The sequence below is a fragment of the Pipistrellus hanaki genome (genome assembly GCF_964339955.1).
Source record: "Pipistrellus hanaki genome assembly, chromosome: 15".
Taxonomy (NCBI): domain Eukaryota; kingdom Metazoa; phylum Chordata; class Mammalia; order Chiroptera; family Vespertilionidae; genus Pipistrellus; species Pipistrellus hanaki.
This window is the reverse complement of record NC_140517.1, coordinates 46,449,758-46,462,066: the sequence shown is the minus strand read 5'-3', so window position 1 is coordinate 46,462,066 and position 12,309 is coordinate 46,449,758. Positions and strand designations below refer to the sequence as shown.

The 12,309-nt window shown below is 50.6% G+C and overlaps 2 protein-coding genes across 2 annotated transcripts in view; one reads left to right on the top strand and one right to left on the bottom strand.

Moving 5' to 3' along the window:
* PNKP (polynucleotide kinase 3'-phosphatase) overlaps positions 1-60 on the top strand; it is a gene marked incomplete at its 3' end in the record, with an annotated part of 5,618 nt that extends 5,558 nt beyond the window's left edge. Inside the window, 1 exon segment of the mRNA XM_084906896.1 lies at positions 49-60. Coding sequence (XP_084763022.1) covers positions 49-60 — 12 coding nt within the window.
* A 33-nt stretch (positions 61-93) lies between these two features.
* On the bottom strand, positions 94-4,785 carry MED25 (mediator complex subunit 25). Its single transcript, XM_084906267.1, has 4 exons — positions 4,553-4,785; positions 4,412-4,457; positions 3,909-4,033; positions 94-211 (listed from the first exon to the last, which is right to left on the bottom strand). Exons 1-4 carry the CDS (start codon positions 4,684-4,686, stop codon positions 109-111), a joined length of 408 nt encoding a protein of 135 aa, XP_084762393.1. The 5' UTR covers positions 4,687-4,785; the 3' UTR covers positions 94-108.
* Positions 4,786-12,309: the final 7,524 nt, after the last annotated feature.

Here is a 12,309-nt window from a genome sequence, read left to right as displayed (position 1 = left end):
AAGTGAGACGGGGGCGGGGGGGAGAGGGGGGAGTCCTGGGACAGGTAGAGTGGGTTCTGAGCCAGGGGGACAGAGCCCAGCGCGGGACACGGGCCCCACGCTGTGCACTCACATCTGCTCCCGCATCTTCTTGAAGTCGTCGAACAGCTGCAGCGCCGTGCTGAGGCCCTCCGCGATGAGGCTGCAGCTCTCGCCGCCGCCGCCCATGAACCTGTGGGAGGCCAGGCTGTCAGCCCCCGGGGGCCCCCGCACCCCTGCCACCCCCTGCCCAGCGCGGATGTGCGCCAGGGGGTGGGGACGCTGTGAGTTCCCTGCTCCATCCCCGGTGCCGGCAGGGCCGGGCCAGAGCTTGGGGACGGGGGACTCCCATCTGCCATCTCCTGCGAGGGCGTCTCTCCGGGGAGAGGCCCCATCAGAGGGCGGATCAGGGAGAGGGCAGCCGATCAACGATTCTCTCTCGTCACTGACTTTTCCCTCTTTCTCTCCCTCCTTCCTCTCTGAAATTATTAAAACTTTAAAAATAAATAAATATAAAATTCATGATACACTTGAGCTCCAAATAACCCCACGGATACAGGCACCAAGTAAATAACAAACTGAAAGTACTCCGGGTGTATTTTCACCGCTTCCTCGCCCTCTCACGTGCCCCGTTTGTCCAGCCCGATGTCATAACCTCAAAATCTGCGCTGCCCGCGTTCACCAGCGAGGGGGTCCCTGCAGGGCCCGGAGGTGCAGGTCCAATGAATGGGTGTGGCCAGCACCAGCCCTGAGGGCTCCCGGCGTGCCAGGTCCCCGTCGTCGTGTTCCCCCCCCCCCCCCCCCCCCCCCCGCCCAAGAGGGTCGGGCCCTCCCCTGTCTTACGTGCCGGACTCCTCAGCACCTGGGACAATTTGCTCAATGAATGAATGAATGAATGAATGAATGATTGTCACAATGCCATGGGGAAGACTGCAAGGGCTCTTTTCCTTCTAACTTCTTTCTGACCTGAGTCACAAGCTGTAGGGGGGTGGGGCTGGGGGAAAGACTGCCTCTTTTGTAAGACAGGAAATGTAACATCAGAAATCAATCTTCCCAAACCAAGGCCGTTTCAAAAGTCACACTGCGTGCTTTGTTCCTGAAGTCCCCCACGCTCCCCGAGGAGATAAGATTTTCCCAAGTGTGAACAAAACCCGCTGGCTCTCTTTGTGATCTGTTACAGGCCTGCCTGGAACATCTCAGAAACCGAATTCAGATGGTTACATAGGACTTGATAAAAACAATGACGACAGTGAATGTCAAATAATAGCTTAAAATGTTTATCAACCGCCTGAGAGGATTCTGCAGTGCAATTACAGCTCACAAAGCATTCTCAGCTGCTTAAAGGTACAGTGTGTTCTAAGTGGGTGAATGGGGAAGGTGGATATGAGATGAAGGTATTCAGAAAGCACGTCCCAGCCAAAATCGGTTTGCTCAGTGGATAGAGCATGGGCTGAGGACTGAAAGGTCCCAGGTTGGATTCCGGTCAAGGGCATGTACCTTGGTTTCGGGCACATCCCCAGTAGGAGGTGTGCAGGAGGCAGGTGATCAGTGTGTCTCTCTCTTCGATGTTTCTAACTCTCTATCCCACTCTCTTCCTCTCTGTAAAACAAAAAAATCAATTAAAAAATAATTTTTTTTATATATATATATATATATTTTATTGATTTTTTACAGAGAGGAAGGGAGAGAGAGAGAGAGCCAGAAACGTCGATGAGAGAGAAACATCAACCAGCTGCCTCTTGCACACCCCCCACTGGGGATGTGCCCGCAACCAATGTACATGCCCTTGACCGGAATCGAACCTGGGACCTTACAGTCCGCAGACCGACGCTCTACCACTGAGCCAAACCGGTTTCGGCAAAAAATAAAATTTTTTAAAAGAGGGAGCAACTGGCTGCTTGTCAGCATCAGGGAAGGGGCACTGGAGTTGGGTCTGGAAGCCCATAAAGCTTACCAGGGAGAGTCAGAGTGTGAAGTGCATTCTGGCATTCATTCATTCACTCACTCGCTTGTTCAATCGAGTTTTCCTCCAGGCCCCTCTGTGCCAGGCCTCCTGGAACCCATTTATTTATTTATTTTTTTAAATATATTTTATTGATTTTGTACAGAGAGGAAGGGAGAGAGATAGAAAGCTAGAAACATCGATGAGAGAGAGTCATCGATCAGCTGCCTCTTGCACACCCCCTACTGGGGATATGCCCACAACCAAGGTACATGCCCTTGACCGGAATCGAACTCGGGTCCCTTCAGTCCCCAAGCCGACGCTCTATCCATGGAGCCAAACCGGTCTTGGCTGGAACCCATTTAACACTGTTCATGTCTTACCTACCACAGTCTATCCCAGCTGCTCTCAGCTGGGGTTGGTTTTACCCCCAGGAACATGTGACAACCTCTGAAGACATTCTGGTTCTGGAGGGAAGTGGCTACTGACATTTGGTGGGTAGAGGCCAAGGATGCTGCTGAACGAGGCACAGGACAGCACCGTAACAAGGAACTGTCTGCGGCAACAGTGCGGGGTGGAGACCCTGCTCTGCCCGGACCACGAATCCTGATGATCAGGAGGGAAGAACGGGCATCACCTGTCCCCTGAGCCGCCAGCACCCAGTCCAGCACAGCCCGGAACAGAGCAAACCTGTGCTGACGGAATGGGATGAAAGGTGCCGTTTCACAGGCTCTGCCCACAGACCAGACCCGAGCTTTTTTTTTTTTTTTTTTTTTTTTTTTTTTTTAAATATATTTTATTGATTTTTTACAGAGAGAAAGAGAGAGAGATAGAGAGCTAGAAACGTTGATGAGAGAGAAACATCGACCAGCTGCCTCCTACACACCCCCCCACCGGGGATATGCCCGCAACCAAGGTACATGCCCCTGACCGGAATCGAACCCGGGACCCTTCAGTCCCCAAGCCGACGCTCTATCCATTGAGCCAAACTGGTTTCGGCTAAGCCACTAAGTCTTGGATAACCTCTTACATGTCAATGGATAAGTAGAACAACAAATAACTAATGCAAGTGCAGATGCTCCTGAACTTACAGCCAAGGAAACCCATCGTCAGTTAAAAACATCACAAGTTCACCCTGGCCTGCTTGGCTCAGTGGATAGAGCGTCAGCCTGCGGACTGAGGGGTCCCGGGTTCGATTCCCGCCAAGGGCACATGCCTGGGTTGTGGACTCAATCCTCAGTGGGGGGTGTGCAGGAGGCAGCTGGTGAGTGATTCTCTCTCATCACTGATGTTTCTATCTCTCTCTCCTTCTCCCTTCCTCTCTGAAGTCAATAAAAAAATATATTAAAAAGAAAATATCACAAGTTCAAAATGCATTTAACCTCCCGGACATACAGCTTTCCCTGGCCGGTTTTTATGGAATGCCTATCGGTTTTGCACCGTTGTAAAGTGGAAAAAAATCTTAAGACAGGAACCGTCTGTCTTATTAACAGCCCCCCACCCTTAAAGATAAATTATATTAGGCCCAGAGAGGACAGGGATTCTCCTGTGATACTGCTATGATTTGGCTCCAGGCTGTGTGCACCATTAACTAGCAAAATCCCATTGGAAGCAGAGGGACCCGGCCCGGCACTCAGGCCTCAGTGAGCCCCGAAAAAGGAGGCCTGGAGGAGAGATGACAGACAGAAAGCGGAGGATCACGCATGGAGTGCAGGGGGCACTGGAGCTCAAGGCCGCCTGGAGGCAGGCGTTTCTACTTCCAAACCAAATGGCAACATCACCAAGCCCACAGAACCCACCAGGTTAGTCACTGATGGAAAAAACAAACAAACAAACAAACAAACAAAACACACACTCAGGCCTTTCAGCCACAGGTGACCCCGGCCACCGTCCATTCACGGTCCCTCTCTGGGCACCCCGCCCGCCCCAGGCACAGGGAGCAGCTCACTTAATGCCGTCGAGCCAGGTGACGAACTCATAGGCGCTGCTGGTGGGCGCGTGGCACTGGACGTAGGACTCGGGAGCGCAGTCCACCGTGTTGAACACCACGAGGCTGTACTGGGTGCCCCCATACTAGGCGAGGGGGACACAGGAGCTCTGCACCGCGACCTCAGAGAGAGGAGGGGCCCGGGCCTCCTCCCTCAGACCCAGGCCCCCAGCCCCTCCTCCCTCAGACCCAGGAGTCCAGGCCCCCAGCCGCTCCTCCCTCAGACCCAGGGGTCCAGGCCCCCAGCCCCTCCTCCCTCAGACCCAGGGGTTCAGGCCCCCGGCCCCTCCTCCCTCAGACCCAGGGGTCCAGGCCCCCAGCCCCTCCTCCCTCACACCCAGGAGTCCAGGCCCCAGCCCCTCCTCCCTCAGACCCAGGGGTCCAGGCCCCCGGCCCCTCCTCCCTCACACCCAGGAGTCCGGACTCCAAACCCTCCTCCCTCAGTCTCCAGTCCCAAGACTCACGTCTCCCCCGAAGTCCGTCTCGGCGGGAGGACCACCACTGAAATACCTGTGAGGGTCGGAGGAGAAAAGTCGGAGTCAGACAAGTGGCTGTGGAAAACGAAAGTCGGAGGGCGGGGCTGGAGTTGTGGGCACGGCACTCACTCGATGGCCGGGAGCAGGTAGTGCTTGCGGAGCCCCTCGAAGTAGGGCCCCAGGTTGGCTGTGCCCTCAATCACGAACACCACGTCAGCCACCAGGCCCCCGGCGCGAGCCGGGCCCTCGGACCCGGGGACCATTCCCCGCGAGCCGGACGCCACGGCGGCGAAGCCTCCGCGAGCTGAGCGGAAGTGCGCCTGCGCTGTGCGTGCACCCGCGCCGGGAGGCTGCGCGCCTGCGCTGCGCGTGCACCTGGGCCGGGCGGCTGCGCGCATGCGCTGTCCGTGCACCCGGGCCGGGAGGCTGCGCGCCTGGGCTGTTTGTGCACCCGCGCTGGGAGGCTGCGCGCCTGCGCAGCGCGTGCACCTGCACCGGTGCAGGGAGGCTGTGCGCCTCTGGGGACGCGCCCGCTGCCTTGCTAGATCGGGCACCTAGGGCTGATCGGTTCCTCCGTTCTCACCCACCGGGTGCAATGCTCAGAAAGGGCCTGATGTGAAAGAATGAATCATCGGTAGGACTACTGAGAGCGAAACATATTGAAAGCGGCACCGGGGGCCGTCATGTTTGAGCGGGCCCTAGTTCCAACTCTAGTCTCCAGTCTCAAAGGAAGAGGCTGAAGACCTGGTTGCTATGCAACGCTCACGCTGTCCTGTTTTTTTTTTTGTGTGTGTGTGTTTTTTTTCTAACAGACTTTCAGTTAAGTTCTTTCTGAAACAGGGAGATGGGAAGTGTGAAGGGTCCGATCACAGCGTCCGAGACGGGTGATGTGGCAACTCGGAAGGCTCTGCAGCTGTTTTGTTTTTCCACGCCCCACCCCCAACCAGCAGAAGCCAAACTCCAACCCTAGCGGAGGTTGCCAGGCAACACTTGATCGCTGTCTTCTGGGAGAGGGGCCAGAAACTGGCCTAGAACACAAGTATGTACCTTCCAGGGGAATAAAAAATGCAAATGCAACAAGTGAAAGCAGAACAATATCTGAAGGAATAAAGAAACACACTATAGAATCCTGAAGGCTTGGGAAAAGCTTCTTATCATTACAGCAAAGCCAGAAAAGATTGATTTGTTCGCAAAAGACTCCATAAGACTAGTTGTGGGGAGGGAGGGAAATATGACCAACCGGGAAAGTCAGTGTAACTTACTTGTTGACAGAAATGTACTACATAAAGACATCTTACCAATAAATCAAAACTTAGGAAAATAGAAATGCTTTCATAATATTATTTGTTAGTTTCATCTAACACTAAATCTGTAATCATATTTCCTCAAATCTCTCAAAATACTTTTTTTTAATATATTTTATTGATTTTCTTACAGAGAGGAAGGGAGAGAGATAGAGAGCTAGAAACATCGATGAGAGAGAAACATCGACCAGCTGCCTTTTGCACACCCCTACTGGGGATGTGCCCGCAACCAAGGTACATGCCCTTGACCGGAATCGAACCTGGGACCTTTCAGTCCGCAGACCGACGCTCTACCGCTGAGCCAAACCGGTTTTGGCTCAAAATACTTTTTTAATTGCTGCATTTGCATCAGGTTCCAAACAAAGACCAAACGCATATTTAGACATTATATCTCAAACTATTTTCACCTAAATTGGTTCCCTCCTTTTTTATGCCAGTATGATTCAATTTTTAATAAGATCACAAGAAAGGTTTTAAAAAAGTAAAATGGAGAAAGGAAAAACGATTCACAGGTAAAAAGATTAAAATGGTGCCTAAAATCAAAATCTGCCCTCTCAACGATAAAGAAACTTTTACTTAGATAAAGTAAATGTACGGCTGGTTGAATGAATGATTATTAAACTGGTAGTCTTCAAGAATCCTACCCTCCTCCAAAAAAACAGCAAACCAGAAGTTAATTTTAAAAAAAAGAGAGAGGTTGGAGTAGAATTGTCTGCTGGGGTAGGAGGCTACAGGGGCGTTACCAAGCGCCTGAAGGCAGCTGTGAATGGGAAAACAAGGTTGGTTCTGCCACCCTCGCTGGTTTGCTCAGTGGATAGTGTCAGCCTGAAGACTGAATAGTCCCAGGTTCAATTTCGGTCAAGGGCACATGCCCAGGTTGTGGCTCGATCCGCAATAGATTGCAGGAGGCAGCTGATCAAGGCTTCTCATCATTGATGTTCCTAGCTTCCTCTCCCTTTCTTTCTGAAATCAATAAAAATATATATTTTTAAAAAAAAAAATTGGTTCTCCCGCTAAGCTGACTTCGTTCTAAATTGGGACTATTCCTGACAACCTGCAGAAATAGAGGCAAAAGCTCAGGACTCGGGTCAGTGTCAGCACAGTGCTCACATTCGTGAAAACGTGTCCATATTTTGTTAAAACTGTCAGCTTTTTATTTTGGAGAAAGGGTTTGGGGAGGAGTATCTGCACATTCTGCATGACACGCTATCACATAAATTCATGACAGAAATATTTTTGTGATTCTGGTCAAGGACTTCATTTTCCTTTTTTCTCCTAACAAAAACAACCATCTCATTTGGTGGTTACTAGGCAACACTGGCTGGACCAAACCATCCTGGAGGGGGAGGGAGGAGATGGTGTGTTTCTCGGTTTTTGCTCCAAGGAAAGGTGCTGTCGAGATTCCTCATGAGGCTATATTTGAGCTGCTTACAGCTTCAGGATGGAGATTAGGCAGATGGGTGGTTGCTAGGCAGCACCTTGGCACCAAGGCCAACTTTGAGGAGAGCACAGCTGTTTATCAATTTACCCTCTTGGTGGTTGCTAGGCAACACCTTGGCCTGGTCACTGTGTTCAAGCCAGGCTCTTCAATATCATCTGTAAGCCGAAACTGGTTTGGCTCAGTGGATAGAGTGTCGGCCTGCGGACTGAAAGGTCCCGGGTTCGATTCCGGTCAAGGGCATGTACCTTGGTTGTGGGTACGTCCCCAGGGGGTGGTGTGCAAGAAGCATCTCATTGATGATTCTTTCTCATCAATGTTTCTAACTCTCTGTCCCTCTCTCTTCCTCTCTGTAAAAAATATATTAAAATATATATATATATATATATATATGTATATATATATAGCATCTGTAAATAAATGAAGCAAAACTGTTACCTGAGAGATGAAAGTCCCCTTTTCGAGGACCCCAAACTGGGTCCTTTTCCCCTTTGTGTCATGAAGCCAATAAGAGACACAGAGGCCGAAACCGGTTTGGCTCAATGGATAGAGCGTCGGCTTGGGGACTGAAGGGACCCGGGTTCGATTCCGGTCAAGGGCATTTATCTTGGTTGCGGGCACATCCCAGTAGGGGGTGTGCAAGAGGCAACTGATGGATGACTCTCTCATCGATGTTTCTAACTCTCTATCTCTCTCCCTTCCTCTCTGTACAAGATCAATAAAATATATTTTTTTAAAAAGAGAGAGACAGAGTATTAACCGTGCAAACTTTATTCAATGAGAAAGCAAGAGCCTAGCTCTCAAACCAGCTTCTCCTCCCAGGACCCAGGAATTGTTGATACTTAGAAGGGGGAGAAGGGTATTAACCGTTTTTTCCAGATTCTGCCTTTTTTCTGTCCTTTTGTAGTTCCTCCCGTCGTTGTCATGGTGACTGTCAATCATCATGGCACCTGTAGGTGTGCCATTTACTATGGACTTTATCAGATTTCTGGTCTCTGCAGGTCTCTCTGGCAGCCACCATCTCTTAGATGTGTTTTGTCCTCCTCCATTACAGTCTACATTCAATATTATTTTGTATTATTAGTTTCAGGGTTACAGCATAATGGTTAAACAATCTTTTTTAAAAAAATATATTTTATTGATTTTTTACAGAGAGGAAGGGAGAGAGATAGAGAGCTAGAAATGTCGATGAGAGAGAAACATGGACCAGCTGCCTCTTGCATACCCTCTACCGGGGACGTGCCCACAACCAATGTACATGCCCTTACCCGGAATCGAACCTGGGACCTTTCAGTCCGCAGACCGACGCTCTACCACTGAGCCAAACCGGCTTTGGCTGGTTAAACAATCTTACACTTTATGGAGAGTTTCCCCCAATTGAGCTCGTTTTAACTAGTTCTTTCTTGCGAAAAAATTATTAACTGCAGGCCTTCCTATTCTCAAAGATAAGCACAGAGTTAGGGTGGGGTAGGGGCTCAGCTAGGTTAAATAGATCTTTTGTGCGATAATTGATTTCCCTTTTTCTTATTTTCACTCATTCTTGAGGGTGCTGAGGGACATTTCCTTAAATTGTTAAGGAAAGGCTAGCCTAGGGCCCCTGACCTGTGAGTTTACACATCAGAGAAGGGTCTCAGTCCAATAGGACAATGAAGGTGAGCACTGTATGGGACAGAGGTCAGATTGAAAGTGGGGTTACTATTGGTTACTAAGCCAATCTGACTTAGCAGACAGAGCGTCAGACTGCGGACTGAAGGGTCCCAGGTTTGATTCCAGTCAAAGGCACATGCCTGGTTTGTGGGCTTCATCCCATCGCCAGTGTGGGGCATGCAGGAGGCAGCTGATCAATGATTCTCTCTCAGCATTGAAGTTTCTTTTCTTTGTTTTTCTTTTTAAAATATATTTTATTGATTTTTCACAGAGAGGAAGGGAGAGGGATAGAGAGCTAGAAACATCGATGAGAGAGAAACATCGATCAGCTGCCTCCTGCACACCCCCCACTGGGGATGTGCCCGAAACCAATGTACATGTCCTTGATCGGAATCAAACCCAGGACCCTTGAGTCCGCAGGCCGACGCTCTGTCCACTGAGCCAAACCGGTTTCGGTAGCATTGGAGTTTCTATCTCTCTTTCCCCTCTCTCTTCCTCTCTGAAATCAATAAAACTATATTAAATTTAAAAAAAAAAAAAAAAAAAGCCGAAACCGGTTTGGCTCAGTGGTAGAGTGTGGGTCTGCGAACTGAAAGGTCCCAGGTTCGATTCCGGTCAGGGACATGTACATTGGTTGCGGGTGCATCCCCAGTGGGGGGGGGGGGGGGTGCGGGAGGCAGCTGGTCAATGTTTCTCTCATTGATGTTTCTAGCTCTCTATCTCTCTCCCTTCCTCTCTGTAAAAAATCAATAAAATATATTTAGAAAAAAAAGAAAGTGGAGTTACTAGGGGCGACTGGTTGAGAAGGGGATGTTGATGACATGCCCAGCGATGCTTTATTTTCCCTCTGCGGCTGTTTGGGACATGTTAACCACACTGCTGCTCTCCCAAGGCAGGGAAGCAAAGCTGGCTGGCAGACAACAGGAAAGGAGGAGCCCTAAGAACTCCACGTACGTATGTCTCAGCAGGTGACTGCTCCACAGCACCCCATGTGGTTCTTTCAGGCACAGCAGGAGGAAGTACGGAAGTCTGAGGGTGGAGGCTGCTTGTAGGCGGGAGGGGCTAAGATCCTGGTTGGTAATCCTGGGAGCAGTGGCTTGAGGTCTGCTACAGGCTCTCAGGAGTAGGGTAACCTCAGGCTCTGGGCCCATCGCCTGTTTTACCACCTGGTGCGATGGATCCAAGGCATATTCCCTGCAAGAAAGGTCCCGGGTTTGATTCTGGTCAAGGGCATGTACCTGGATTGCGGGCACATCCCCAGTGGGAGGTGTGCAAGAGGCAGCTGATTGATGATTCTCTCTCTTCGATGTTTCTCTCTGTCCCTCTTCTTTCCTCTCTGTAAAAAATCAATAAAATATATTTTTTAAAAACAGGCCCTTTTCATGTATGCTCTGAACTTGGGCCGTTCTCCCTCCAGATATTTATTTATTCACTCATTCATTTATAAGTTTTCTTTTCCTTTTCAATGAATTTTTATTGATTTCAGAGAGGAAGGGAGAGGGAGAGAGAAATAGAAACATCCAATGATGAAAGAGTATCATTGACTGGCTGCCTCCTGCACGCCCCCTACTGGGGATTGAGCCCGCAACCCGGGCATGTGCCCTTGATCGGAATCAAACCCGGGACCATTCATTCCACAGGCCGACGCTCTATCCACTGAGCCAAACCGGGTAGGGCTCTGCGGATTTTTAGATTAAACCCAATCTCCAGGTCGGAAGAAGAGTTGATAGGAACACAGATCCTTTGCCTAAATAAGGTTGGAAAATTTCTCCGCTAAATCCTGGCTCCAGAGGGCGAGCGGGTGGTATGGCCAGCCTGGGTCAGCAGTTCTGGGGAGAAGTTTGAAGCCTCCTATGGAACACGCCTGGGCTCCTCAAAGCGGGGGGCAGGCAATGGAATGTCAGAGACAAGGACCCCAGGGATCTTCTCAGCCCAGCAGCGTGAAAGAATTGGCAAAGGAGGCTGGAGGGAGCGAGAGCAGGATCCCAGGATGGAAGGGCAACCAGCCAGGAGAATTCTTGCCTGATGAGGGAAATTAAGGCCCGAAAGAATAAAAAAATGGAATGTAGGGAGTAAAAGATGAAATAGACAGGGGGGCCAGAGACCGGATGCCAGGACACAGGCTTTATTGAAGAGAGGAGTACCACTGGCCGCCACTGAGAGAGAGAGAGAGAGAGAGAGAGAGAGAGAGAGAGAGCGAGGGCCGGGGCACAAGCACTTTTTAAGGGGAGGAAAGAGAGGGGACGGGGGCTTAGGGCACTCAGCACGCGCTGACTGGTGGTTTCCTGTAAGGCCTATGGTTAGGGACCTGGGGACTTAGGAATGGGGGCGTAGGGTATTTGGCAGGTGCTGATTGGTGGTTCGGTGCTCAGGAATGTCCAGCTGCAGGTGGAGTTTACATCCATCCATCAACTGGAGAAAGGGAGGATCTGTCAGGGAGCGTGCCTGTGGGAGCCCTCAGGGTAGCCTCGATCTGAGAGGGTGTCTGAAAGTAGCAGGAGAGAGGGTGGCCCTCTAAATGCAGGCGGCTAAGTTGTTTGCAGTGAAACGAGGCCCAGGGCTTCCCAGATACGTCTAATCTCACGTGGAGAAGGAGGGAAAGAGGCTGAGAAAATCTGAGGTCTTAGCCCAGGCTGGTGTGCTCAGTGGTTAGAGAGCCAGGCTGTGCATGGAAGGGTCGCAGGTTTGATCCCCCCCCCCCCTGTCAAGGCCACACACCTCAGTTGCAGACTCCATCCCCGGCTCTGGTAGGGCATGTGTAGAATGCAACCAATCTATGTACATCAAATGTTTCTCTCTCTCCCCCTCCCACCCTTCCACTCTCTCTGAAAATCAATGGAAAAAATATCCACGGGTGAGGATTAACAACAAAAGGTGAGGTTGGCTACCAGCGAGCTGGGAAGGAGGCAGCAGAGAAGGAAGTTACCAGATCATGGATCAGAAGGGGGGAGGGGAAGGCTGAACCGGAAGAGGATAAGTCCTGTGAAGCGACAGAATTGGACAGACAGTAAGAAAACACACATTTTAGCCCTAACTGGTTTGGCTCAGCGGATAGAGCGTCAGCCAGTGGACTCAAGGGTCCCGGGTTCGATTCTGGTCAAGGGCATGCACCTTGGTTGCGGGCACATCCCCAGTGGGAGGTGTGCAGAAGGCAGCTGATCTATGTTTCTCTCTCATGATATTTCGAACTGTATCCCTCTCCCTTCCTGTGAAAAATCAATAAAATATATATTTAAAAGAAAGAAAACACACACTATAACAGAATCTTACCCAGGAGCTGCCTGAAATTCCTGGGCTTATGGTTTCTCTCACCTTTTCCGGAGCTCCAAAGTGAGCTCCTTACTCAGGATGGAACCGTGACCTTAAGCCGGGTGCCCCCAACATACTTGGTCCAGGGGGTCTTCTTGGTACCCACTCCCTCCTTTACCCGTGCCCAAATTTTGATTTTGGTGTCTCAGCCCTGCTTCCTCTCCCGCCCCCCCACCCCCTACTGGTAC

What these genes read in the sequence shown, in the direction of transcription:
- MED25 (XM_084906267.1), bottom strand. Translation starts at nt 4,686, where the DNA reads ATGGTCCCCGGGTCCGAGGGCCCGGCTCGCGCCGGGGGCCTGGTGGCT. An exon ending in TACCTGCTCCCGGCCATCGA is followed by an intron (nt 4,458 to 4,552) that starts GTGAGTGCCGTG and finishes CGACCCTCACAG; the next exon opens with GTATTTCAGTGGTGGTCCTC. An exon ending in AGACGGACTTCGGGGGAGAC is followed by an intron (nt 4,034 to 4,411) that starts GTGAGTCTTGGG and finishes CCCCTCGCCTAG; the next exon opens with TATGGGGGCACCCAGTACAG.